This window comes from Marmota marmota, unplaced genomic scaffold (assembly GCF_001458135.2).
Source record: "Marmota marmota marmota unplaced genomic scaffold, marMar, whole genome shotgun sequence".
NCBI classification, from domain to species: Eukaryota; Metazoa; Chordata; class Mammalia; order Rodentia; family Sciuridae; genus Marmota; species Marmota marmota.
The window spans coordinates 3,159,662-3,187,050 of NW_026000081.1; the positions used below are offsets into that span (position 1 = coordinate 3,159,662).

General features: G+C 37.2%; 1 protein-coding gene across 2 annotated transcripts; it reads right to left on the reverse strand.

The window, feature by feature from the left end:
• Positions 1–2,494: 2,494 nt before the first annotated feature.
• Positions 2,495–26,845, reverse strand: Slc16a4 (solute carrier family 16 member 4). 2 transcript variants are annotated; one of them, XM_015505091.2, is made up of 9 exons: positions 26,103–26,845; positions 25,188–25,307; positions 19,661–19,793; positions 17,657–17,800; positions 17,311–17,472; positions 14,691–15,191; positions 12,445–12,656; positions 11,054–11,147; positions 2,495–3,176 (listed from the first exon to the last, which is right to left on the reverse strand). In XM_015505091.2, exons 2-9 carry the CDS (start codon positions 25,272–25,274, stop codon positions 2,989–2,991), a joined length of 1,521 nt encoding a protein of 506 aa, XP_015360577.1. In that variant the 5' UTR covers positions 25,275–25,307; positions 26,103–26,845; the 3' UTR covers positions 2,495–2,988. The 2 variants fall into 2 exon arrangements, with proteins under 2 accessions (XP_015360577.1, XP_015360578.1); XM_015505092.2 differs by lacking the exon at positions 26,103–26,845 and adding an exon at positions 23,237–23,328 and having other exon boundaries at positions 25,188–25,313.
• Positions 26,846–27,389: the final 544 nt, after the last annotated feature.

The window sequence follows — 27,389 nt, forward strand, 5'->3', positions numbered from 1 at the left end:
CCGCATACATGCCAGGCGAGCGTGCTACCACTTGAGCCACATCCCCAGCCCAGAGATGTTTATTACCAACATGATGTACCATTTTCTTAGAGCCACAAGAAATGATATCTTAAGATGATGTTTTTGTTTTTGTTGGGTTTTTTTGGTACTGGGAATTGAACTCAGAGGCACTTTAACACACTGAGCCTTTGAGATGGCCTTACTAAGTTGCTGAGGCTAGCAACTGTGTTGTTGCACTGTAGCAGGTAAGATTTGTGGTTTTAATCTTTTTCAGGGGAGAGTTGGTTCTTAGGCACTTTGTGTTCATTTCAGTCTAGAAATTAAAATTTTAGGCTAATTTGAGTTATGACAAATAAGATAACTGGTTTTAGTTTAATAAGCTTCATAATCTGTTAGTACTGCTAAGAAGCAAGGATCATATAGAAGGGAAAGTACAGGGTCTTGTCAGACTGTTTAAATTGTGACTCAACAGTTTACTGGGTTATTTAGTTTCTTTGACCTTCAGCTTATTCATTTGTAAAATGGGCATCACAGTTTCTGCTTCTGAAGGTTATTTTGAAGATTAATGAGATAATACTGTATAGAAAATACACATACCTTAGTGACTATTATATTTTTAGATGTTGAAATAAAGTTATTCACCACCCCAGTCACACATAAGTTAAGTCTAATATTTCTCTCTTTGTTCAAAGGGATCTCTTGAAGGGGAAGGGAAAAGACATTCAGTGACTTGTGCTTTTCTTTAAACCACATACACATTTACAGTGATAATTCCTACATTATATGGGTTCCTAGAAATTTGTTATATGACATTTATAATATTGCCCATGAAAATAATAGGAGTTTTGAAAGTGAATAAAAACATCAGAAATTAATTGTTACCAGGTACAGTGGCACATGACTATAATCCTAGTGGCTTGGGAGGTTGAAGTAGGAGGATCACAAGTTCAAGGCTAGCCTCAGAAATTTAGTGAGACACTGTCTCAGAATAAAAAATCAGAAACTGTTGGGGATGCAGCTCAGTGGGGTGGGGGTGGCAGGCAGGAGAAGGAAGTGGAATTGTTAACCCAATGAACATAGTTATAGAAGTTTTTAACTTCTTATGTTTTAGGGATTCAGGCTTTCTTAATTCATATTACTCATGTTTAGAAGGGCTGTGACTGATGAGTAGGATTAAGAACTTCTGTGTTGTATAAGATTTGTAAAACCTGTCTGAACAAGAATTCAGTTTGGAGTTCTTTGGTTGGTCTCCTTAAAATGTACAGTTTGTGTGTAGAAGGAAGAAAGAATCTAATTGCCCTATGTAGTTGAAGTTAGTTAAGTCCTAATCACTGCTCAAAAGGGAAGGAAGAATTGATGATGATGGGTCCTAGAAAATCGTTAATATATTTTTTCCTCTTTTTTGAAATAGAAGGCAGAAGAAAGGAATGTAGTGTCTACTGTATATGAAGGATATTTTCCTTGGTACAAGTATATTTTTATTTAATCCTCAATACATCTATGAATTACATTGTGGCATTATCCTCACTTTACAGAGGAGGAAATTGGGGGCTCAGAGAGGTTAAGTAATTTATGAAATCACATGGTAACAAGTGGCAGAACTGAGATTTTTTTTTCTATATTTATGTATTTTTTTTTTAATTTATTTTTTAATGTTGAACCCAGTGCCTTGCACATGCTAGGCAAATACTCTGCCACTGAGCCATAACCCCAGCCCCAGAACTGAGATTTTTTTTTTTTTTTTTTTTTTTTACTAGCTCACTATTTTTGCTGTTTGTGTGAAGAGGGATTTTATTTAGAGGTGGTATTTATTCAGAGGGTGTTCTACCTCTGAGCTACATCCCTGGCTCTTTTTTTTTTAGGGTCTTGCTGTTTCCTAGGCCTCAAATTTGTGATCCTCCTGCTTCAGCCTCCCAAGTTGTTAGGATTACCGTTATGTGCCACTTATTTAAAATGTTGGAAAGACCAACATTTTAAATAAGTCTGAAATAAATGAAATTTCATTCAAGATTTATTTGTTCCAGAGCTCATGCTAGGTCTTGCAGAATACTGAGATTAATAAAACATCATCCATCTTGTTAATCATGTAGACTTTTGGAAAAGATTTACATGTGAGCTCAAGAGTACTCCGGATAGTGGGGGAGGCTTTTCACAGCAGTGAGCCTTTGAGCTAGTCACATTATAAATGGTAGGTGAGAATGTACCTGGTGGAGAAAGATAGGTAGCTGGGAGTGTAGGAGGCACAGTGCTTATATAGGGAGTAGCAAGATCTGGGATCTTATCAAAAAAACATAATTTTTTCACATAAAATAAAATAAATATTTTAATTTAAATATATGTCCATTAAATCACTTATTCAACTTTAATATGAAACTTGTAGTTCTGAAGAGACATCTAGATCTTTAACAAGACTATTTTAGATAACTAGATGAAGTGAAAAAATATATTGTTTAGATGGGTAGGAACTCCCATGCAGAAGATCCTGAGATGAAGGTTTTGTGGGTTTTTTAAAGCAATTTTTATTTTTTATTACATAGAAATACATGTTTATCATAGAAATCTAACAAAGTAATAAAAAGAAAACAGGATTTCTTCTAGTTGATAGACAAGATGAACTTGGGGTAGAGGTGGAGGGATGGTACCATTCCATCACTAAGCAAGGTTTTAATATTCAGATTTCAAAGTTCTAGTTAACCAATGGCTGTATTTCATTCTTCTTTAATAAAAAAGGTTTTCATCTTCATATATTTTAGTGACCAAATTATGGCACAATTGAAAGGATTAATTTATTATATAGTCCAATGATTTCATGTAAAACCTAAGGTTGGTGCTTCAACTGATTAATTTTAAAGTTGCTGTTATTTTCTTACTCAGTAATGTCTGTTCCTTAGAATGATAAAGCAAGATGGAGTCTTCCAAACTACTTGGTTTACCTTTTTATTTTACAAACAGGGGAGCTTTTCTTCCCAAGCTTTGGTTTTCACTGACTTATTCCTTTAGATTTTCTTTTGTTAAGTTCTCACTTGATTGTAGTTCTCTGTCTTTCTGGTCAGACTGTTTGGTTTTCCATTTCTCAGCCCATGGTACAAAGAAAAAGGAAACTGAAGAAAGGAGATAGCATGTGCCAGAGAAGTAGAAAGAGCCTGTGTAGGTCTGCATACGATCATATAACCAGCCTGGAAAGAAGGAATGGTTTCTATTAGTAAAGCAAATCTTTCCATTAGTAATTCTCAGCCAGGACCTCCACTTCAAAGGAAGGAACCTTTTATACTTGCCAATCTGATTTGTGACCCATTAGAAAGTTATTCAAGCTTTATACCTTATTTCTAATTGATGAAGTTAAATCAGTTTCATCTGAGTTAAGGACTTATATCTGCACAAGTCATTATGGACTTAGAACTCATCTCCAACCTTACACTGGAAGTTGAAGAAAATGAGCACATACCATTTCATTTTATGGTGAATTTTATTAGCATACTACTATTCTTAAAAAATAAAAGAATCATGAATTGCTATTATTTTCCAAAAGAAAAAGGCAAGAACTAATTACCTTCTTGTATTTGAACAAACATTTGAGTACTTACTGTGTTTCTGGCAGTGTACTGTGTTAAGGATATGGAGCCCAAACAGACATAGCCTCTGCCCTCACAGAGCTTGAAGTTTAATGGGGAGAGAGGTATTAACCATGAAGGGAAGGCTCGGGTGATGAGAATGTATGAGAAGGAACTGATTGATCAAATTAGTTAAAGGAGTTTCTCCTGAAATCTAAATTTTTTTTTTTTTTAATGTGTGGGTGCACCTAGGGATTGAACCTAATGGCGCTTTACCACCAAGCTACAGGGTCTTGCTAAGTTGTCCAAGCTGGACTTGGACTTAGGATCTTCTGCCTCCACCTTCCCAGTAACAGGGATTACAAGTGTGCACCATTCCAACGGCTTAGGTTGAGCATCTTTTTTAAAATATTTTTTTTGTTGTCAATGGACCTTTATTTTATTTCTTTATATGCGGTGCTGAGAATAGAACCCAGTGTCTCACACATGCTAGGCAAGCGCTGTATCACTGAGCCACAACCCCAGCCCTAGGTTGAGCATCTTTAATCCAAATCCAGAATGCTCCAAAATCTTGAAATTTTTTGAGGACAGACTTGATGCTGCAAGTGGAAAATTACACACCATGAAACTTTTGTCTCATGCACAAAATTATATAAAATATTGTGTAAAATTACCTTAAGGCTATATATGTAAGATATACATGAAACATAAATGAATTTTGTGACTTGGATCCCATCCCTTAGCTATATCATTTTGAATATGCAATTATTCCAACATCTGAAACCCTGAAACATTTCTGATCCCAGGCATTCTGGATAAGAGTTACTAAACCTATATTAGCTGTCATAAGCAATCTTAAATTTAAGTGGCTCCTAGATAATGTTAAAATTTTTTTTAACACTTTGTATTTTAGTTGTAGTTGGACACAAAACCTTTATTTTTTATTTTTATGTGGTGCTGAGGATTGAACCCAGCACCCTGCACATGCCAGGCGACTGCTCTACCACTGAGCCACAACCCCATCCCCATAACGTTAAAATTTGAGCTTCATCCGTATTAAAACATCCAGTCTATTGACCTGGAATAACTAGTCTTTGTCTGCCACTTAAAGTAAAAGGAGATTGTATGTTTGATTTTTTTTTTTTTTAACAGTATGAAATGACTATATGCAAATGTACTTCCAACTCTAAACAGTTTAATATTTCTAAGTACATATTTTTAGAGGAAATTATTGGCAGTTCAGAAGCCTCTGTATTCTAACATTTACATGGAAGCATATATACATGTTGGTATTCAAAGACTGGGTTTTGAATGTAAAAAGGAGGAGGAGATAATGTACCAGCAGTAATTCAGGATGATATACATGCATGTGAGTCCTCACTCCTTGCTGACTATTGTTTCACATAGCCAACATAAGGAAGAGTGAACTGGCAACTGATGCAGAATTATTAAGCCAGAGCCCTCTATAAGCATTTCATCAAGGTCTCTGGACTGTCTGCATCAGATTCATCTGATATGCATATTAATTCATATTCATGCCTAATAAAATTAGACTTATTATATAATGATTATTTTATTTTAAATTGTCTAAGTAATTTTCTTATGCATGGTTGTAACCTTTATTTTGAACAGTAATGTCTAGCAATTTCCTGTGATAATTTTAAAACAATTAAGATTTGCTTGAGCTTTCTTTAACAGTTTTGCAAACCGGGTGTTTCTATTTTTATCCTAACATGATAGTAGAATGCATTTTGACACATCATACATAGAGTATAACTTCTCATTCTTCTGGTTGTACATGATATAGAATCACACTGGTCATGTATGCACATAGGGTAATAATGTCTGATTCATTCTACCTCTATACTCCTCCCCTCTGCCTAGTCCAAAATACCTCTATTCTTCCCAGCAACCCCCAAAACAGTTTTCTTAAAGTCAGCGAAAGAGAATAAGAATAATATTTCAAGTTTGATGTTCAATAAACTATTCTAAATTCATTTTTTAATGTCAGTATTTAAAAATCAATCTACATCATTTTATGAGTTAAGCCATAACATGCTTAAAAGTTTGACATCCTAAGAAGTATTCATATTGCCAGATATTTCAGAATTTGGTTGCTGAGCTGAGTTCTGAATCCTTTGTATGAGGCTTACTATTGTAAATTTACTATTGGTCATCTTGTTAAAACATAAACTATACCCAGAAGGTCTTTAATCTCAAAGGTCTTTAATGTTAGTTCAAATAAGTGTTTGGGAATTCTGTGATTGGGTAGTTTAAATCAGAACTTCTACAAACTCCAAGGTGTACAGAGACAATTAGTTGATTTCTCATCCATTGAGCCACTGGTTGTTTATTAGCAGCTTTGTCTTTTTATTTTTGGTATGCGATACAAGTATCTTGTATATGTGCTATGATAGGAACAACTTTGGGAAATGTGAATAACCAGATTTAAACCTTTTTAAGACAAGAACTCACTAAAGGCCTGAAATTTGCAATAAGATTTACTAGGAGTTTAAAAAAAAAAATTGTGTGCTACAAGTTTTAGTAAAAAGATTATTTTATTTTGAATTATTAGTCTAAGTCATATCCTTATGTATGGTTGTAATCTTTGTTTTGAGCAGGAATGTCTAACAGTTTATGATAATTTAATGATAATTTTGTGGTCTCACATGGTCTGGTGGTGCACACTGGTAATCCTACCCACTAGGGAGGTTGAGGCAGCAGGAAGGCAAGTTCAAGGCCAGCATGAACAACTCAGTGAGACCTTGTCTTAAAAATAAAAAGTGCTGGGGATGTAACTCAGTGGTGGAAAGTGCCCTTGGGCTCAACTCCCAGTAGGGGTGGGGGGATTGTGGTCTCTATTTGCATTTGGAGGCTCAGTTTCTTGGCTGAATGTGTTATATTTGCAACGGATGAACTGTTCTCTCATATTTTTAAAAATCACAATAGAGAGTTATTTAGAATCAATTTTTTTTGTGTGTTTTTGTAGGTATTCATCAATCTTAGATATACTGGATCAGAGTGAAATTCTGTGAGGGCTTTGTTGTTTGTGGGGAAAAATAATCACCAGATAGGTAAATGGCTTGCATTATTTTGTTTTGCCTCTTCAGTGTATAATGTATTCCTCAGGACATGTGGAGGACAGAGAACTTGGCTGTGTCTTCCCACTTGTCTCATTCTTTCCCCAATCTCCAAACAGATATATGGCAGATCAAAAGTTTGAGTTATTATGTATCTTTACTTATCTAAAGGAACAGAGATAAAAGAATGGATTTTCATATTTTTCCTATAAAACAGAGTTGGTGCAATATTATCAGTTTGACTCCATGTCATTTCTGATGAGATATGAGGTTGGCAAGTAGTAGCAAGAAAGAGATGTACTACTACTTTAGAAACTAGTTAACTTTAATGTATTCTGGACTACAACTGACTTGCATGTATTCAGGATTAGAAATGTTTTTCCTAGGTTGTGTCGAGGAAAAAAAAATCACTTTTGTGAAATCACCTGCTTAATTGAGATAACCTTCAACATATTTTAAGGGCTTTAGTGTTCCGCGGCTTACAACATCTTCAATCAAAGGTAAGAAATGGAGAGACAGGTTACAGTGGATTAATCAAATTTCCAGTTAATGAAGTAGAAGAATGTAGATTCCAATAATTCTCAGTTTCATGAGTTGTAGATTTTTTCCTAAGTGTTAAGTCTTGACAGTGTAGGTGGCAGATTGTATACCATACCCATAACCTCCAGAGTCACAGAAGGACTTTGAGAGAGTAACTTTTCTCTTATGTATTCCATATGGCATCTAGCAAAATGTTGTGCTAATAAATAGCTTGATAATTATTGAGTGAATTTACAGTTATAATCAAATAATTATTTATGGTGTTTTAAGGGAGTTTTCAAGTAATTATTTGTGATAGATTTAAATAAGTAAATACATATACAAAAGTATGTACTAGCATAATATATGCACTTGTTAGTTGGGAATGGGTAGTATTTGAACAAGGGGAACTGCATTCAGTTTTATTTTATAGGCAGGTAATATCGGCCTTTGGTTTTATTTTTAACTGAACAGAACTTTGTCAAGTGCCTTGAATGTAAAATTAGGAATTTCAACTAATAGTTTACATCTGATTTGTATATTGGAGATTATGATTATATACTTAATGTTCTTCCCATGGCACTATTGTATGCTTTCTGCAGGTTTACTTTTGTTATAGAGGTCTACTAAAAATATAATATGGTTTTAAAATAGTTAATCCTTTTCATTTTTACAATCTTCCAAGCCTTCCATCTTAGTGTTAGTGTGTAGTTCTGGATGCTGTACACTGTCAGCCAAAAACAGCAGTTGCATTTGGATGAGCCATGACATTTGGCCTACACTTAGATCTGCTGTCCCTTCTGAGTCTGGGAGCCTAGAACAACCCTAAAACTGACTTAGTCTAATTCTGGCTCTATTTCAATATTTAGTAAATAAATTTTCACTGAATATTGGAAAGGGATAGAAGGGACTGTGGGTTGGAGTGGGCAAGGGTGGTGCTGTACAGAGGAGTATGTATAGGAAGGGTAAGTTTTCAATTCCATCTTTTCAATCCCTTTATTTTCAGTAAAGATGTGATAATGAATTTGGTTGCTACACTTATTTCTTGTCATAGTCAGAGTTGAGAATGATATATAAATAATTTTCATTTGTATTTTTTAATACTAAAAAGTATGTTTTTAAAATTATTGGATATTTTATGCTTTTTATTTCCTTGAATTTGTAAATATGTTATATAGATTTTTTTTTTTTCATTTCCTACAGGAAGGAGAAAAATATTGTTTATGTAATCAATGTTACCATTTTTAACTAGTGTTCCCACTGAGGATTTACTGTTTGCCAGATTCCTAATGAAAAAATGTCTGTAATCTTTTATAGGAATTTCAGCTTTTTCAATTGGTAATAACAGATCTAGGTAAGTAAAAAATGAGAATCTCACACAATTCTGAAGATCTAAGTTTGGTTGACAATTCAGTATTTTATCATCAGTAAGATGCCCATACCCTTTGAGAAGTGAGTTAATCTGTTACGTCAACATTTCTGGTGTTCCTTCAGTAGTTGCTATTGGAATCAGAAGTTAGAAACAAATCTAATGGCAGTTGTAAATCCCTTTTGTTGTTTCACAGAAGAATGACTTTTAACATCATAAGGGGGAAAAGTGTGTGTGGGGGGGGAAGCATAAGGACTTTCCTGAACTTTCTTCCTTCAGCAAGATACTTAGTGGCACAATATTATATTCAATGAGAAATCCTGGTATATTATAATCTTGTTTGTGGTACTATGAACAACTCCTGGACTAAATAAAAATCTATATATAAATTATCATCAATTAAGTCTATTAACTTCCTTTAACTTTTTTGTAGAATTTATAAAATTTATGATTGCCTAAATAATATTCTAAAAATTGATACAAATATTTATCATGAGCTCTTTTTATCCTCACAAATAGTTCTAGGGTATGCTGGACTTTGGGTAGTAAAAGGCTTGCAAATATTTTTTGCTGATTGATTGACAATAAGAAATTTATGTTTCATTCTATATTATTTAGGTGTGTATGTGGATGAAATAAAAGTTTCACAATAAAGAGATAACCCTCTTTCTTAATCTCTGTTGTAGTCTATTCTTTTTCATTAAATAAAATTAAAAAGATCATGACACAACAAATTGATTCATGACCCACATATGCACCTACAGCCTTTTCTTTTTAGGCAGGGGTCCACAAAACTTGCTTTGTCTTGTCATATATATTGAACTCTTTAAACATTTTAAGATGTATACAAGAACATGTATAATGTTAAATATATTGTAATTATATTATTTGCCTTTGTCATTTAAATAAGATATTCTGTGTCTTGGTGTCTGTTATGTTATTATACTTTTGGCCTAATGAACTTGAAAAGTTCCAAGGCCACTGTTGGGACAGCCAGTAAAGAAAGGTCCAAATTGAAAGAATGTATCAACAAACTATTTGAACTGTTTTCTGCACCACACTGATCTGGATGTTAGCCATAAAGTAGCTTTTCTGGGCAATTCTAGTATGTTGATTCCTTTTACTAATTCCTAGATGACAATTCAAGCCTTTTTTTTTTTTTTTTTTGTACTGAGGAATGAATCCTGGGTGTTCTACTACTGAGCTACATCCCCAGTTTTTGTTTATTTTTTATTTTGAGGCAAGGTCTCACCAAATTGCCAAGGCTGCCCTTGAACTTGTGATTCTCTCACCTTAGTCTCCTGAGTTGCTGGGGTTACAGGTGTGTGCCTCTGTGCGTGTCTCAATTCTGGGCTTTACTTGAAAATTTTGGCCTGCTTTACAGGTGTAAAATATAAGCTAAGAAACAACATGGGAAAGGGTGTGTTCATAAATGCAAATAAGGCAGTTGATTTTATGTTTAGAGTATACTTAAACTAAATCTCAGGTAATGGTGTATTTTTTTTCCTCCTGTTATAAGTTTATGTTCTTTTTCTACTACTATTTCCCTTTTCTAATAGTAAGAGAAACAAATGTAACATTATAAAACTTGGTTTTTAAGAAGTGATGGTAGGGCGAGATCAGAAAAATCCATCCTTTCTCTGTCTCATTTCAGGACTGAAAGCAGCAAAATTGAATTTTAGTCTAAATTCCTTTTTGTAGGTAACTGGAGATTCATGTTATAGTAATTTGTACAAATATATTAAGAGGGCTAGGGATATAGCTCAGTTGGTCGAGTGTTTGCCTCACATGCACAAGGTCCTGGGTTCAATCCCCAGCACCACACACACACACACACAAAGAGAGAACCTATGGTGTGTAAGAAACTTAACATTTAAGGCTATTTCCTACAAATATTACTGTGTGAGTAGTCAAAATTTTAGTGGTTGTGGATGAATTGTTCAGTAAGCACAAAATATCCAGTTTTTTAAAAGGTGAGTGTAAAATCACACTTCAGCCCTAAAGTTAACTTAATCAGAACTCCCAAATATATACTATATGAACTTGTAATTTTTACCAGTGGCCCCAGATATCCTCTCCACAGAGATTCTGCCCTTTAGGTCAAGTATCTTCCCACTATTGCTACAGATAGAATATGAAGGGCTAGCCTCCTTTCCCTTCCTCTTTGAAATACAGACCCTGGATGGCTATATATACATCAGAGAACAAAGGTATCAGGTTTGTAGCCTTCAAAGTCTGTGGGAGTAACTCTTATTTTTATAAAAGATGCTCATGAATCTTTGAGACTCTGGACTGCCTCCCTAGATATGCAGACATACTTCCTTGTTCTAAAATTCCCAAAAGAATATAAGAAATTTCTTAGGGGACATCTATTGGATAAACTGCAGATTTTCCTGTCATAGTGATGGAGCAGATTAGATACTTAAGATTCCATTTCTTTAACCTATACTATCATTACCTGTTAGCATTAATCCTGGATCAGTGTTTTCTTTTATTGCTTTTGAAATTTGCTCAGAATGTGGCTCAGCCCTTACCTGCTGTAGGTGGTCCAGAAAGGACAGCAATCCCAGCAAAGAAACCAGCAAGTCCCAAAAAACTGTGCACTCTTGAATTCTTACACAGATCAACCTGCAGGCATTAGAATTCAGCATTAGCCATATTAAAGATAAAGTTCTATAGACATCTGGACTTACAAAGGGGCAAGTACTGTTTATGTTGTCTCAGACTATGAATACTATGACTTCTGAGGTAGTTTGGATGGCGTTTTTGTCCCCAGTATAATGAAAGCAGAGATCAAGTAGGGAATAGTAACTTTGCTAGGTAGGCAGTGTTTTCAGTTTATTGGGAATTTAGTTCTGGGTTTTTTTGTTTGTTTGTTTTGTTTTTTGTTTTGGTCTAGGGATGATTGAACCCAGGGGAACTTAATCACTGAGCCACATCCTCAGCTTGTTTTTGTTTTGAGACAGGGTGTCATTGAGTATTTTTCTTTCCCTGAACCTTTACTAAAGGAAATGGTAATTTACAATCTGAACTGACAGTGATACTCCGAAATCTACTGTAGCCAAGTACCATAGGTTTTAAGAAATAAGATATTACAAAGTGTTGATTTTGGCTTTAGGAATTTGGAGTTTTGCCTGAGCTGCCTCCAGTGTCGTTATAGCACTTACGCTAATGGTAATATCAGGCCAAAAATGTCCTAGGGATTGTTTTCCAGCATGTTGAGGACCTGGTTTTAAGAAGAACCTGTGGGTTTCCCAACAATCCCAAGAACACAGTTCCATTTGAGGTGAAAACAGGGGAGCTGTGTACAGTGGCATACACCTGTAATCTCAGCAAGTTGGGAAGCTAAGGCAGGAGAATTGCAACTTCTAGGCCAACTTCAGTAACTTAGTGAGATCTTGTCTTAAAAAGAAAAGGCTGGGAATATAGCTTACTGGTAAAGCACCTCTGGATTCAATCCCCAGTACTTAAAAATAGATAGATAGGTAGGTAGGTAGGTAGATAGATAGATTAAAAAAACCTGAAAGTACACAGGACCAAGGCAATAATCTCACCAAGAGAAAAGCCACACTGATCAGAAAATCCCCTTTTCTCTTGAAGAGTTCTCTGAGAACTTACATTGTGCCTAGGAGTTAAAGACTCCTGGAGCTGAAGGAGAGGAAAGAATGCAAAACTGACCTGAGATGGATAAGCAAAATGGAATCCTGCTGAGCCCTTTCTTGCTGTCATTCCTTTTCTGTCCCAACTAACTAGTTCTCACCCTCCCTCCCCTCAAGGTAAGAGGAAAAACTAGACAGGATATAGCTAGTTACAGGGTTTTTGAGCCTTTTTTTTTTTTTTAATTGTAATACATTTTCTTTTGGAGAGATTATTACTATTACTTGTACTTAAGTGGTTTAACAATGTTAATGATATGTCTACTTACCAGTACAGGAAGTATCAGTGCCAGATAACCACCAGCAAAGATGGCAAAGAAGACGGTGTAGGTCATAAGTAGTGGAAATGTGGTGGCTAAAGGAGCAAGCAGGTTAGTGATGCCACAGAGGATGAGGTAAGACCTGTGGTATTGATACTTCTTGATCCAGTTTTGATCGGAAACCCATCCAGAAATAAGCTGACTGACTGTCTCAATGATACCTGGAACAAAATAGAAAGTTAGGAAATCCTGATTTCATTTTCCTAGCCCCTTTGAAAAATGTGAATTACAAGGCATCTTTTTTCCTCAAATAATATGACCCCCATCTTTACTCCAGGATATGGGGGTGGGGGGGGTGGAGGGGATGGTTTCATTTGTCTTCCACAATAGGATCTATGATTTACACACATTCCGAACACTCCAGACACATACAGAAATGCCAAAAAATATTCTTCATAGTTGAGTAGGAAACCATTAAGTTACCAGGTGGTGTTTCTGATTGTGTTTAGAAAGAACAACACCCAACTGGGAATCCCTGGTTACAGAGGACCCTGGGCTCAAGGGGCTTTGCAGTTCCTTCCTCTAAGAAGTCTCAGAAATGAGGAAGTGAGATTTCTAAAAGACTAGTCGACTCTTAGGTCAGTGTCCTAAGGAAGTTAAGTGGTGGAAGATTGGGAAATAAATTAATAAAGCCTTAAGTTTAAAACAACATAGATGTTGGGACTCTTATCATTGATTATGAAACTTTAGGGGTAAGGATCTCCTAAGGTTATTATGCTTAACTTGAAAATATGTAAGAAGTTTAGAAATTGGAGATAATATTTGGAACACTGGAGCTATCATATAGTAAATAAAATTTAAGAACCACATTCTTTTTTACTCCATTTCATTGTACAGCATTCTAAACCCTTTATCCTGTTAGAAGCTAATATAACATAAACACTGAGATTTTCACTAAGAATAAATAGCATGAACTCCAGTTGTTTCAATTTCACATTCTTTTCTATGGTTCATGTATAAACTCTTTCATTAAAAAGAATTAAAAAATGGGTGCTATCAGTTATCATCATTTTGTAGGGTACATATTGGGAATGTTGTATATTAAGACTTTTGGTTCCATTATTTAGAGTTAATATGATCTAACTTGATTCTGCCAGACATTGTAGTACAGAAAAATTATTTTAGCTAGGCATTTTCTCTTGTGCATACAACATTACTTGACTGAAGCAGAGTATCTTTTATCTTGGTAAATTTTCAAAGAAGTTAGAAAAGTTACTGTTGAATTATTGTGAATTTCCAGATAATTAGAACTATTTCCTCCTTAATGTCAGCTAATGAGGCACTGAAAAGGCAAGTAACTTGTCCAAGGTCAAATAGTTAGAAAATGCTAATAAGCACAATCCTGGATTTGGGAAGTCAAGCTCCAGAATCAATCCTTTCAACTCCTGCACTATAATGAATATCTGGGGTTCTCTAGTTCCTGGAGTAGCTGTGGCCACTGAGCACCAGTTTATGTTTTTATTTTTGGTATCAGAGACTGAACCCAGGGTACTTGACCACTGAGCTGCATCCCCAGACTTCCTTATTTTTATTTTTAAGACAGGGTCGTGCTAGGTTGCTCAGGGTCTCACTAAGTTGCTGAGGCTGGTCCTGAACCTGTGATCCTCCTGCCTTAGCCTCCATAGTTGCTGAGATTTCAGGTATGTTCCACCATGCCCAGCAAGCACCAGTTCTTTAAAATTTGGTATTTATCCAATAGAATGTATATCTATTAGATCAGACACATAAGAATGAGTTAAGACTTGGGTTAGGATCCACTATGTAGTTAGAGCTCTGAGTGTATATACAAAGTACAGAGATAAATATGTGCAGGGGAAAACCCTGACAACTCCCGTTAGCTTCAAAAAACTCTTTTTTGGGGGGGGGGGGCTTCCTGCAACTTTTGTCCTTTTTTGTTTGGGCAGGGGGTGTCAGGGATGGAACTCAGGGGCACTCAACCACTGAGCCACATCCCCAGCCCTATTTTGTATTTTATTTAGAGACAGGGTCTCACTGAGTTGCTTAATTCCTTGTGGTTGCTGAGGCTGGCTTTGAACTCGTGATCCTCCTGCCTTGGCCTCCTGAGCCACTGGGATTACAGGTGCGTGCCATCATATCTATCTGGCTTGGACTTTTTCTTGATCTTTTTAATAAAGTTTTATTAAAGCCAAGTTCATTTTTCCTTCTAGATAGGAAGTTAAAGTAGGCTTTCTTACCAGCCACAGAAACAAGGTAGGAGGCATCCATGATGTCAATCCCTAGTGTTTTGGCTCTGGCTACCAGGTGAAAGGTAGGGATAAAATATGCTAACTGACTGAGGAGAAAAGACCAGGTAAATATGTAGAAGAAAGGATTCCTAAAAAGAGATATATCAAAGAGTCGTTTGCAGTTCCACGAAATAGCCTTTTTCTTGTAACTTTCTTCATTAGTGGTTAGTAACAATTGGTTCCTGTCAGGCCCATTGTTGAACTCTTCATTTTGATTTGTAGTTTTAGCAGGTTGTCCAGCTTTCTGCATAGTACTATGCTTGATGGAAAACTCTTCCTCATTGAAGCATGGTGTTTCTCTTCCACACTGTGCTTCTGGACCACTTGAAGACAAACTGCCACCTTTATTTTTAACGTCAGAATTGTTCTCACTTTTGATATTAATAGGTCTTAAGAGCATACTTGAGGGCACCAAATTCAATGCAATTGCTCCAAATAATATAAGGGCACCTAAACAGAAGAAATTGAGACATTAAAAAACAACCTCTCGGTTCACAATAATTTTTGTTCATAGGTTCAGATAATTTTTGGAAACATACTCTGCTTCCTAAGTGTAACTGCTGTATCTTTGTAACAATGGAGTCCTTTGGACATAGAAAACCAGAAAGTACACTGCTAGGAAGCATTTGGAAACAGCGTTAGAAAAGATGATAGCCTTCTGTCTTGACATTTAAAAACTTTTTTGAGGGCTGGAGATGTGGCTCAAGTGGTAGCGCGCTCACCTAGCATGTGTGAGGCACTGGGTTTGATTCTCAGTACCACATAAAAATAAAATAAAGACATTGTGTCCACCTAAAACTAAAAAATAAAACACTTTTTTGAAAGAGAATAGATAACTTCTCTTACTTGATTTCAGGGTTTCCTGACCAAAGCTGTGACTTCATGTATGGTGTGTCTAAGAGTGAGAACAGGCCTTAAGCTCTTCTCTCTCATCTTATGAATTTGTCAGCTGAATAATTTTTTTTACTTTAGAAAGGAAAGAGTCAACTGAACCACTGTGTAGATAAAATATACACGTATATTAGCCAGGCCACAGTAATACCACTAATTGGGAGGCTGAGTCAGGAGGATCACAAGTGTGAGGCCAGCTTGGAAAGTTGAGATCTTGTCCACAAGATAAAAATAATGGGGCTGGGGTTGTGGCTTAGTGGCAGAGTGCCTGCCTAGCATGTGTGAGGCCTTGGTTTCAGTCCTCAGCACCACATAAAAAATAAAGGCATTGTGCCTGTCTACAACTAAAAATTATTAAAAAAAAAAAAAGATAAAAATAATGAAGGCTGAGAATGTAGCTCAGTGGTTGAGTGCTCCTGGCTTTAGTCTTCACTTCCACAAAATAAATAGGTAATCTGATTAACTATTAAAGAACATTATATTCTTTTTACAAAAAATGTTTTTTCCGTTTCATCCTATGTAGTCTAGTGAAAGAGGGATTTTTAAAATGCAGATTTTTCTTCCTTGTCCCCTCCCACTCCATCTCCTTTACCTCCTCCAGAATCCTGCACCCCCAGCACTGGGGTTTGAACCCAGAAGTACTCTCACTGAGCTACATCCCCAGCCTTTTTATTTTCAGATAAGGTCTCATGAATTGCCCAGGCTGGCCTTGAACTTTAGATCCTCCTGCCTCACTCATCCCAAGTTGCTGGAATTTCATATGTGTGCCACTGTGCCCAGCCAGATTTTTTTCTTCTTCTTCTCAAAGGGAAAATATAAAAAAGCAAATGTTTTAGGGAGGTGGGGAAAGGAGGAAGCCTTGTTTCTCCAGGATGTCACTGCCATTGCAGGGTGTTTCTAGCTGCACAGAGTACCCCCCATCTTCTCAGAGTTTGAACTCTGGTGAATTCTGAGGTACTTTGTGTGAACTGACAAAATCAGCAGGTTGCCCAAGATCTCATCTTTTATTTCATTTCATTTTTCTTATTACTCATGATTGAAGCCAGGGGCACTTAACCACTGAGCTATATCCCCAGTACTTTTTATTTTTTTATCTTGAGAAGGGTCTCATCAAGTTGCAGAGTCTGGCCTCAAACTTGCAATCCTCGTGGCTGAGCCTTGAGTCACTAAAATTATAGGCATATACCACCACACCCAGCTTCGAGATTCTTCTGTGGAGTATTCTCAAAGGAAGAGGAGCATCTTTACTATAGATATCATTTCCTCTCTGGCAATATGTTTCAAGCTTTTTTTTTTTTTTTTCTTTTTTGGCACTAAGGATTGAACCCAGAGATGCTCAACCACTGAGCCACATCCCCAGTCCTTTTTTGTACTTTATTAAAGAGACAGGGTCTCACTGAGTTGCTTCCCTTGCTAAATTTGGTAAAGCTGGCTTCAAACTCTTGATACTCCTGCCTCAGCCTCCCAGGCTGCCTGGATTACAGGTGCACCACTGTGCCTGGCTTAGGTTTTGTTTTTTTTGCAATGCTGGGGATTGAACCCAGGACCTTGCATATACTATGCCAATACCTTTTGAAATCAATTGCTCTTGAAGTCTATATCATTCTAGTCATCAAATGAAGAGAACTGAACCTTAAACCTTGCAGAGCTGATAGTTTAGAAACCTAGACTGACTTACCTGTCCAGTCATAAAGATCTATCAGGAATTTTGTAAAAGGTGCCAATAGAAATGTCAGTCCCATCCCAGAACGGGCAATAGCCGTAGAAAGAGCCAATCGTTTTTTGAAGTATTTGGTAGTTACCACAGCAGCTACTTGGTACAAGAAAGCAGAACCCAAACCTAAAAGAAAAACCAGGAATTTGGAATTAAACTTTATCTAATTTTATTAGTTACTTTAATAGGTGATTTAGTGCAGTGAGATATTCTGGATCTCATAATGTAACTAGGAGTTCAGGACCCAAAGGTAGTAGAAGGGAAGGTTCCTGTTCCATCTCTTACAGTCTTCTGTTTACAGTTTACTCACCAGGTAGAAGTCCCATAGTCACACAAAGAAAGGGAATGCTTGTAGCCCTACTACTGATGAGATAGCCACCAGTAATAAGGAAAGTCCCCAGAATAGAAGTAGTTTTCTCTCCAAGTATTTCACAAATTATGGCAGCCAGGGGACCTTAGGAGAAGAAAGAGAGGCAAATGCTGGGTAAACATGCTTTGGCGTCCCTTATTCTCTGGTGTGTGATTTAAATGAAAGAAGGAAAAAAACTCTACTTTGGGATATTATGTATCCTTAAAAAAAGTTGTATTGGGTTTTTTAACATTACTAGTTCACACTACTTTGCTTTCTGAAAAGTTTTTTTTTTTTTTTTTCTGTTTTAATATTTATTGTTTTTAGTTCTCGGCGGACACAACATCTTTGTTTGTATGTGGTGCTGAGGATCGAACCCGGGCCGCACGCATGCCAGGCGAGCGCACTACCACTTGAGCCATATCCCCAGCCCCTCTGAAAAGTTTTTTTTAAAAGGACAGTAAGATGGTTTGTTGAGAATCTTATTGAAAATGCATTATAAAATTGCCACAATATGAGATTTTACTAGATGGCTGCTTTTTTTTTTTTTTTAATCAAGAAAGACTGATTTATTTTATCACATAATTTTTAAAGACTCTGTATATTTTTATGTTTAAGGATTAAAGACACATACCAGGGCTGGGGATGTGGCTCAAGCAGTAGCGTGCTCGCCTGGCATGCGTGCGGCCTGGGTTCAATCCTCAGCACCACATACAAACAAAATGTTGTGTCTGCCGAAAACTAAAAAAATAAATATTAAAATTCTCCCTCTCTATGTCTCTATCTCTCTCCCTCTCTTAAAAAAAAAAAAAAAGACACATACCAAACACAAATAAAATATTCACAATACATAGGACAAATTAAAATTTCTTAGTACAGAATCTAGAATAAGGTAAGGGTCTATATAAATGTCTTTATTATTATTATGGATTAATTTATTAGAAATCAGTAAATAAAAGTTCTTCAAAACTGAAAAAAGGAAATAAACAAATCCCTAATCACTTAATGTCTAATAAACATACAGTAAAATTCAAACTGTCTAATACCTATAGAAATCTGTCTAAAATATTAGGTATACATTTGTTTGTGGTGAACAAAGATTTCTGAAGGAAAAGATTTTCCAGTTACTGACAAAGTCTCCAACAAATATCATGCAGATGAAAAAGTGAATTTTTACTTTCTATGTGATTTGTAAATAAGTCTTTAAAATATTTGTATTTCACTCAACCTGGGAATTCAGTGCATAGGAATTTAGAATTTTATCTAAAAGAAACAATGAGGAGTGTTAATGTACACTCTTTAAAGACCTAGTAACTTCTAAGTGGCTTCTAACTATAAGTTTGAATACTAATCATAAAGGAGGAAGAATTGGTTCTGTGTTTTGTTTTGAATGTGATTAGATGATTAATGCTCTAACTTTAGGTTGAGGGCCTGGCTCATTGGACTTATAATAAGGCTTTGCCAGACTGGAAGAAAATAAGGCATAAAAAAATTGAATCAGCGGAGCTGGGGCTATCGCTGTGGTAGAGTGCTTGCCTTGCATGCATGAGGCACTGGGTTCAATCCTTAGCACCACATATAAATAAAATACTTGTGTCCATATACAACTAAAAAAAAATTGAACCAGAGAATTAAATAATTGAAGACGGGCATGGTGGTATATGCCTGTAATCCCCAAAACTTGGGAGGCTGAGGCAGGAGGATCACATGTTCAAAAGCCAGCCTTAGCAACTTAGTGAGGCTCTAAGCAACTCAGTGAGACTCTTTCTGTATAATTTTCCCAACTTGGTACCAAGTGAATGATAAACATTGCGATCTCTTACTCAGCATTACATATTAATATATATTAATAAGTGAACCTGAATGTTAGCAACATGTAAGTCTTAAAGGACTAACAGAAGAGTCTTCATGGAATTGCTTTTTGTGGTCCTTTTCCATGGATAGCAAGCTTATTGATAACTATACCTGCAGAAAAACGAAGTGAAGACATGATGGATCCAATCCAACCAGTTTGCTCAGCAGTGCCTTCAAATTCTTCTTGGAAGACCACAAAGAAAATTGCAAAAGTCTTGGTCATCCCCATCACAAACACATTTACCTAAATCAAAACAGACCAAAAAGTCCCAAGTTAAGATACTGAGCAAGCCAGTAGAGGGGAGTTTGCAGCTGCTAGAGGTTCTGTTGCTCTGTCTAGTATTTGTTGGTTTGCCTTATTGGTTCCTCATTACATATCTTGTATTTTGGGGGAGAGTCATTCCTATTTAGAGTGGTTAAGCATGCTACATGAAAGTACCTCATCCTCTTCAATGTAGTGGAATAGGTCAATATTGTATTAAAGAACAGAAAGTTGAAGTTTAGAGAAAATTTCTCAAGGTGGGGTTACAGGAGCTGAGATGTGTACTCAGATGGACTGACTTCAAAACCACCACTGCTTTACTGTCCAATTCTCTTGGCATCTGTTAAAGGCAGCTACTCCAGTTATCTTTGTGGTAACTATTGAAGAGCAATTATTCCTGTCAGTTCTTAGTCTAGCTTTGTTTTAACTCTGCTCCTAAGCTAAGTACCCTCCTTCAACATGATATATAATTAGAATGAATATACTTTTATCATCCAAATTGGGACACTTATTTATTTTTTATTTTTTTGGTGGTAATGGAGATTTAACTTGGGGTGGGGACAGGGGTGTTCCTACCAGTTAGCCACATCTCCAGCCCTTTTTGAGACAGGATCTTATTACTAAGGTGCTGAGGTTGGCCTCAAACTTGTGATCTTGCCTCAGCCTCCTGAGTGGTTGGGATTACAGCCATGTGCTATCATGCTGGCTCCAAATTGAAACACTTTTGAGAATGACAGTGCTTAGTTACAGCAACATAGCAGTGTTTAATAGGGATGTATAGTCACCTTATAGTTTGGTCTTGTGCCCCATTCTTTTTCTTTGTCCCACCTAATCCTCCTGTTTGTCCCTCTCATTCCCTCCATAAGAAGAACTGCTCCTTTTGAGGCCTGTTTTCTACAGACTACTTAATACTTTTTGTTGGAATTCTGATTAGCTTGGAGGCAGTGAAAAGCTATTTCTCCTCCTCTTCCTCTTTTTTCCAGCAGAGGGAATTGAACCCAGGGGTGCTGTACCACTTCAGCTACATCTCCAGCCTTTTTATTTGTGACAAGGTCTCCCTGAGTTGCCCAGGCTGGCCTTGAATTTCCAATCTTGCCCCAGTATCTCATGCTTCTGGGATTACAGTTGTGTGCCATTGTGTCCAGCCAAAACTTCACAACTTATTTAGAAAGCAAAGTGCTATGGACATCAGGGTTCGATATTCAAAAGTTAAAAAAAAAAAAAAAAAAAGACAATCAGTTCCCCAATTCAGGCCATTTATAACCATAATTTTCTTCCAAGAACACTTCTATGAAGAAAATCAAGCTAGGAAATACAAGTTTCAACTTGTTTCTTAGTTTAAAGCAGATTGTGTTCTCTCATGAGCAAAGAGCACTCAAGTGAGGTGTTATTCTGCAAAATAAGCTTTCTTTTTTCTGTGGATGTGGGTTCTGTTCTGGTGTCCACAGGGTGCTGACTTGTGTTCTTATCTGCTCGAATGTGGCTAGCTACAGGCCTGTGGTTTAGTACCTTTCCTCTTTAGTCTGTGCTTGATGTCTGGTTATAACAACTGTGAATAGCTACAATCTATCTCTCAAAACTGAGTTTGTGTCTTCCATTGTGTATCAAGGTCAAGGGCAGAATTCTTGCATCCATCTGTCCCACTCCCTTGATACCTCTATCCTTTGTTTTTATTTCAACTAAAAAAATTAAAGACCTTTCCTAAGGTCTATGTTTTCCCTTAATTGACAAAGACTACATCAATCTGAATCATGAGCTTAATCACATGTCTTAGACCAAGGTTGGTGGGTTTTCCTTTACCAGAGTCCATATGAGATAGAAATAATGGCTAACCCCCAAGTAAAACAAAAATCCTTGCTGGTCACGGTGACACATACTGTAATTCTAGTGTTGGGTGGCTGAGGCAGGAGGATTGCAAGTTCAAAACCAGTCTCAGCACTTAGCGAGACCCTTTCTCAAACTTAATTAAAAAGGGGGTAGGGCTGGGGATATGGCTCATGGTTAAGCACCCCTGGATTCAATCCCTGGTTTAAAAAAAAAACACAAAAACCCAAAACTAGAAATTATATATTCCCTCATTGTCTTTTTTTGTTATTATTTAAAAAAATATTTTTAATTTGTATTTATTTTTTGGACTGGGGATTGAACCCAGGTACGTTTAATCACTCAGTCACATCCCTAGCTCTTTTTATTTTTTGAGATAAAGTCTTGTTTAGTTGCTGAGGCTGGCTTTGAACTCCTGACTCAGCCTCCTGAGTTGCTGGGATTACAAGAATTCCCCACCATTCCTGGCTTGTTTTTAAGAGATGGTAATTGGGTTGAACCCAATAGGAACACCTACAGGTCTTCCCCAACCCTCCCAGCAAGACCTCCCTCACCAGATCATTCTAATTGGCTTTGAGAGGAGTTGAATTAGCCTCAGTAACCCATTCTGGAATCAGCACCAGGTTTTGTCAGAGTTATTTTTATTTAACAACAAAGCACTTCTTTCTACCCTTTGTCTCCATCTAATACCATCCTAATTTATCCTGGCCTTTACAAGCTTTTAAACAAGAGTATTGGGAGTGTCCACTTCTCATGCTACCTCTCCACTGAAGCTGAAGTCCTAGCAGTCCCATCACTCTACCCTAATGGCTCTTATCAAGGTTACCAGAGACTTCTTTACTACTAAACTAATTCATACAATTGTCATTTTGATCATATTTTTCCTTTTAGCTGCTTCTGCATATCATTTTCTCTGAAAATTTCTGGATTAGTGCTTCTCTGTTTGCTCAGTGGGCTATCAGATTCATTCTCTACATCAGGTTTTCAAAAGATTTTGTCCTAGTCCCTCCTCTCCCTGATACTTTTACCCATCTTTTACCTTCAAATTAAAAGTACCATGTTTGCTGTAGACACAGATTGTGCAAAGTGTACACACATGCCAAACACTTTCTTGGTGATAAGTCCCTCAGACTCAAGTGTCCAATATTAAATCATCCAAGCTATCTTCACATTATACCCATCTCTTCCTGTGTCCTCTACCTCAGTGAATTGCATTCATCATCTACTTAGGCAAGCAACCCAGGACTCCTTGATTCCTCCCCAACATCTAATAACTGTTAAGTCTAAAGGTCTCCTTGATTTGCTTAGATCCATATTTACTGCCTTTATTCAGCACCTTATTGTTTTCCCCCAATCGATCTCCTTGATTCTAGGCATTATCCACCCAGCAACCAGAACTATATTTCTGAAATGCAAACCTGATTCCATCATCCCCTACTTAACTTTCCTCATTAGCACCTCATAACCTCAAGATAAGAAATAACATTTTAGCATATCTTTCAAGACCCTACCCATCTCTGATTTCATCTGCCCTCATTTGGTTATTCATAACTATATTATCAGTTTATCCATTCACTAGCAGGTATTTAGTGAGTACCTACTGTATGTCCCAGGAAGATGTAGAGCTAGATGTACAATAGTGTACACTTGTGAGCAATGTAGGCATGGTCCCTGCCTTCATGGAACGTTCAGTCTAGTGAGATAGATTGAATATAGAAAATAGTTATATACATAATACAAGTAGTTATAAATAGTAAATTAGCATCCCCTGCCCCTGCAGAGAGCTTCCTTAAGCATATTCAGTTATTTTTCACTTAGTTTTCAGGAGTTAACTTGTTATAGAGAAATATTCTTGTGATTCATACAGAACTATAAGCATAGTCCTTTAAGGATCCACATTACCACTGTGAGCACTTACCTCTCATTGTTAACGTCTTGATATATTTTGTGCATCACTCCCCAAATAAGGCATTGTTTATTAATCTGGTTATTAGCCAGCTTTTCTTACCAGCAAGTAAGATCAAGTAATTTCCTAGCCATAGAGGATAATATATGAAAGGGTGGTTCCTGGGGAGAAAGGTGGAACAACTAGTGACCCTTGCTAACAATGTACACATAACACTGCTGAATATGATTTAGGAAGTGGCCTCGCCAGAAAGGGCTCTTAGACGTAGGGCATCCTTAGTTTCTGTATTAGTAAGAAACATTCCATATTCTTTGGTAATGAAGCTAATATTTATTAGATAGTTCTATATTTGTTATGAATTTCATATTACATAAATCTTGCCGGGTATCTCTGTTCTTCCGGTTCTGTCACTAGGGAGAGGGCATGATGTTTTCCATCTCTGATATTCATAGATACTTAGTTGTCCACATTGTGGATATCAGGTTGTCATCAAGACCTGTGCTCCCATGGCTAGGGGCTGCTTTAGGAGATAGAGGGCATGTGTGTGAATGCATCTCCAGAGTTAATAGAGCAGACCTTGGACACATAATAATTTGTGGAAGCCAGGTATCATGGCACATGACCATAATCCCTGTGACTTGGGAGGATGAGGCAGAAGGATCACAAATCCAAGTCCAGCTTCAGCAACTTAGACCCTGTCTCAAAAAAATTAAAAAAAATTTAAAAGTCTTTTGAAGGAGTGCAGTGCTGGGGATATATCTCAATTGGTAGAGTGCTTGCCTCCCATGCACAAGGCCCTGGGTTCAATCCTCAGTCCGATAGTAAAAAAAGGGGAGGGGGGTGATTTGGGATATAGCCCAGTAGTAAAGCACCCCTGGGTTCAGCTCCCAGTAGCAAAAAAAAAAAAAAAAAATGTGGAGCTGGTGCTGCTGTGCAGGGTTGTTTGGGTCACAGCTATGATAGGATTTACCAACTTTCTAGAATAGATACATAGATGACATACATCACCACTATCATTTAGCAACCCTGAGAGGAAGAAAGAGGGAATGAAGTTAACTTATAAAATGGAATACCTAGTCTAGTTACTTATGGCTGCAGGAGAAAAATAATCTCCCTTTTTGGAATCAATGTCCTTCCTTTCCAGATAAATCAAGTACCCACTGGGTCTAATTCTAGTTTAAGTTATGGTTATCGGGAGAGGGAGGTTGGAAAGTAAGCAACAGGCTGAACTGAGGAAATGTACCCATCCCTGTCAGTGAAAGGATTATATGTTCATGCTGGGCTGAGCCAGGCACTTTTTAAACACTGCCTAGTGCTACATCTATGATGATTAAAAGTATCATTGTCCCCAAATCCTAATTACCATGTAGCTAAGGTAGAGCCTGCTGATCATGACAGGAGCATTTGCTAGGTTTAAGCAATGGTAGGAAGAATAAAGTACTAGATAGAAGCCCTTAGCTTTTACTCAAGGGGAACATTTCAGCTTTCTCTTTGGCCTAGCATGGGCCTCTTGACTTTGGTAGTATGAACAGTTCCTGGCCTGCTGTCCACTCAGATACTAAGGATTTTCTAAGTGATCTTGTTAGGCCACTCTGAGGCTTTCTCCACCAAATTCTAGGCAGTTGAAAAGGAAAGCAGATACTTACCAGGAAAAAATGAAACACAATCATCCATCCCCATCCTCCATCCAAGGTTTTAGTGTAATATGGGGTTTTCCCCTCCCTCTTCAGCATGATGTTTCCTCTGTTTTAAGTGCAGGAAGATCTCTGTGACAGATCCAAGACAGTTGATAAGAAACTGATCTAACCCTTTAAACTCTGTGGTAAACAGTAAACTCACTGTTTACACGTGTCTGACATAACTAAGGATTTAGTTAACTATAAAGCCTGACCTCCCTGATTGTTGAGTGGCCTCTCCTCCAATTGTGCACAAGATTCTTCCTTGGGCTGCAAGCTAATTCTAGAAGCTGTGTGTCATCCTCCTGGTCCTCTAGCAAACTATTGACTCTACAGAAATAAGGGGCCAGGTGGCAGGATGAGGGTAGGAAATACCTTTATAAAGCACTTGCTAAATTATTGCTATTCTAAGAAACCGAATAGACATGACAACAAGTGCAATACCTGTTCTTTTAATGGATCCTGCATCAGAAAAAAAAAGTTGAAAAGGGCAGTTGGGGAAACTGAAACATGACTTGTTTAGTAGAGGGTGCTGTATTAAGATGGATCTTTTGGGAATGATGATGATCTTACGGTCCTACTGGGACTGTTTTTGTTCTTAGGGGAGAAATGTGAAAGCATTGAGGAATGAGGTATTCTCTACCTCCTCAGGAAGAGTTCAATAAAATGTATATAGAGTGAAAAGAAAATCTAAATGTTCTGAGGAAGGGGTGCAGCACTTGTTATTTCCCGCTGAGTTTGAAAGCAGGCGGTTTCTTTCTGGAGAAAGGAGAATCAGTAGTGTGCGGAATGGCTGTCCAGTGAGCAAGCTGGACAGGAAGAGATGCTGGTCATTTCATTCCTTGTAGAAAATCAACCCAGCATACAATCCCATTTCCACCTTACCTTTGATGTTGTGCTCTCCAAAGGAATCCCCTGCAGACAAGGCAATTTAGGAGGAAAAATAAATCAGACTTATTTTGTATAAAGTTACTCTTTTTCTAAGCCATTTCATTCCGCTGCACTGTGAAAACAAGTGAGCATTGTAGGGCAGAGCCAGTTGAGGCTTTCCTGCCAGTGGACTTTACTTCCTGAGGGGAGGAGGAAAGGCTGTAACTTGAGAGCATCTCAGGCCCGCCCTCCACCCACCCCTTGCTCAGAAGGTAGACTTTTTCACTGTGGGATCAAAAGTAATTGTCAAGTAAACTAAGGGCAAAATCCTTTCTGTGACTGTGCTCAAGGCTGGGGGATGGGGCTTTAGGATTCTAATGCACATTCCAGAGGTTCCTGAGGGAGATTATCTAGACTTGCTCATAGAGGTGGGAGATACATTTTCTGGACCACAAATGACAATCATGGGGGTTGGAGTGAGTGCTTAGTATGTATAAGGCCTTGGCTCAATCCCCAGCACTAAGCGGTGGTGGGGAAGGCAGTCTTAAGTAAATTCAGATTGTGTGATCCTTTGCGTTCTGGTTACAAATTTGGAGTTTCAGGTCTAATTTTAATCTTTTCTTTTTATACTTACATATCTTAACTTCAAATACCTCCCATAAAAGGAGTATATTTACAGTAATATCAGTGAAGCTTTTTTCTTATTGAATTTTGGATTAAGGCTATTTCTCCTAGAAAACTACTGGGACAGTTCAACTTTCTATTCCTATTTCCTTCTTCTGCACCCTACAAAAAAAAAAAAAAAAAAGGCCAACGGGAAATTGCCTTTCATCTCCCTACACCAATATTCCAGATTTTAAACCAGGGTGTATTTTAGGCCAAAGTGTTTTTCTTGCTGTATCCAGAAATTCTGCATGTTCCCTTTTACAAAGCAAGGGGTTTCTGAACCTTTTAAAGCCATACTATAATATTTTTTAATGAAAAAGCTTAGTTGTTTGGGAAAATGCTCCATAAGTGTAACCATGGAAAGATTATGCAATTATGTGGTGCTGGTGGTAGGGATCAAATAAACATTCAGCAAAAGGCAAAACCCAAAGGAAAAGGGAGAATGCTTTTCAGAGAGCTCTTTGTTAATCACACACTCCAGAAAACATTTTTAGTAAACATCTGTAGGACTGTATTTGTTTTTTTTTTGGTGGCACACTTGTTGCTTTTTTAAAGCAAGGCTCTCTGATTCTAATCACAAGATGAGATCAAACTATGCTTTATATTGATAGAGAGGTCTGATTCCCGAGGCTGGGG

Excerpts from the sequence above, each read along its gene's own strand:
- Slc16a4 (XM_015505091.2), bottom strand. The coding sequence starts at position 25,274 with ATGCTGAAGAGGGAGGGGAAAACCCCATATTACACTAAAACCTTGGAT. Across the intron at positions 17,473-17,656 it reads GACTATGGGACTTCTACCTG|GTTTGGGTTCTGCTTTCTTG; the intron begins GTGAGTAAACTG and ends TTTTTCTTTTAG. Across the intron at positions 12,657-14,690 it reads CTACCTTGTTTCTGTGGCTG|GTATCATTGAGACAGTCAGT; the intron begins GTAAGAAAGCCT and ends ATTTTGTTCCAG.